Consider the following 1,464-nt stretch of genomic DNA (forward strand, 5'->3'; position numbering starts at 1 on the left):
GGGGGGGCATGACAGAAAATAATTGAGAAGCACTGCCCTATAGGCATGTATTGTCCAATGTTTCCCTATGGGCAAATAGTCCCCTATATTACCCTATAGGCATGTATTCTCCAATGTTTCCTTATGGGCAAGGATTCTCCAATGATTCTCTATGGGCAAGCATTCCCACAGCTCAAGCTGGCTGTGGCTGATGGGAGCTGGAGTCCAAACACACCTCAAAGGTTTGGGGATCACTGACCTAGGGTCAATCCACACTGGAGAAATAATCCCAGTTTGAGACTCCTTCAACTGCCCTGGCTCAGTGGTAGGAGATTCTGGGAACTGTAGTTTAGGAAGACATTTAGCCTCCTCAGCCCAAGGAACTACAAATCCCAGGATTCCATAGCACTGAGCCAGGGCAGTTAAAACGGTCTCAAACTGGATTGCTTCTGCAGTGCAGATGCAGAGAATAAAGGTGCATCTACACACTATAGAAATGATTAAAAGAGAGATAGGTTGCGCCTATACACGCATGCTTACACGTGTCCGTGCGTACAAACGTGCAAATCAGGTACGCACCTGAGGAAGAGTTCGGGCTCGGAAGTGGCGGAGCTCAGGACCTCCAAGCAAGCCTCCAGCCGCCCTGACGCCATGCCTGCCTCCTTCCCTTCCTATTTCGACGAAACGCGGCGGTGTCCCTTCCTCTAGGGTCCCCCATTCCGCGTCGGTCCGTCCCTAATAGGCTCCGTCCGGAAACGCCGTCCCCGCGAAGAAAGGTTCCACGGGAAGAAAAAAGGTTCCGAACGCTCACAAATTTTGACCCTCCTGCGCCGCCGTTGCCAATACTTCCTTGGCTTCGCTCCCGTTCAAAAGAATGCCAGCCACTGCCAGGTTTAAAGATGGCGGCGCTGACGCTGAGATCAGGTAGGGAAAGTGAATGAGAAAGAGAGAGGAAGGCTTTGAGATTAATTAAGAGATCAATTAAGGTGTTATACCTCTGTCTTTTTTTACAGGCGAATAACATGCAAAGAAATTGCAAGGAAGTTGGGTTTTATTTTAATTTTTAATTTAAAAAGTGTGTTATGGTGCAAAGAAGAGATAATAGCCAAGCTGTTTGCATTTCTGTTGCAAATTATAATTCTGGGTTATTAGGTCCCAAGTAAAATCCATGCGATGCAGAAAGAAGAAGTGGCACCACACCTTTGAGTGGGTCGTTACTGTTGTTGTTGTTGTTACTATTATTTGCATGCAACAGTGTTTTTGCATGCATTGTTTTTGCATACAATAGTGTTTTTGCATGCAACTATTATCTCAGTTGTATGTTTCCTAGGGGACATACTAAAATAAACAGCAACACTTTCCCATAGGGAATCATTGGGGAATACTTGCCCATAAGGAAACCTAAAGGAATACTTTCCCATAGGGAATCATTGGGAAATAATTTCCCATAGAGAGTCATTCATTGGGGAATACTTGCCCATAAGC

At 45.9% G+C, this 1,464-nt stretch overlaps 2 protein-coding genes across 3 annotated transcripts in view; one reads left to right on the forward strand and one right to left on the reverse strand.

Moving 5' to 3' along the window:
• Positions 1–707, reverse strand: part of MPHOSPH10 (M-phase phosphoprotein 10) — a 9,880-nt gene extending 9,173 nt beyond the window's left edge. Inside the window, exon 1 of the mRNA XM_042474869.1 lies at positions 559–707. Within this exon, the coding sequence (XP_042330803.1) occupies positions 559–632 (74 nt within the window). The 5' untranslated portion in view covers positions 633–707. The remainder of the gene's footprint in view (positions 1–558) is intronic.
• Positions 708–824: 117 nt separating this feature from the next.
• Positions 825–1,464, forward strand: part of MCEE (methylmalonyl-CoA epimerase) — a 5,532-nt gene continuing 4,892 nt past the window's right edge. The window contains exon 1 of one of the 2 annotated variants that reach the window (XM_042471026.1): positions 825–903. In XM_042471026.1, the coding sequence (XP_042326960.1) occupies positions 879–903 (25 nt within the window). In that variant the 5' untranslated portion in view covers positions 825–878. The remainder of the gene's footprint in view (positions 904–1,464) is intronic. The other variant, XM_042471028.1, reaches the window with a different exon arrangement.

This window comes from Sceloporus undulatus, chromosome 6, assembly GCF_019175285.1.
Source record: "Sceloporus undulatus isolate JIND9_A2432 ecotype Alabama chromosome 6, SceUnd_v1.1, whole genome shotgun sequence".
NCBI lineage: Eukaryota > Metazoa > Chordata > Lepidosauria > Squamata > Phrynosomatidae > Sceloporus > Sceloporus undulatus.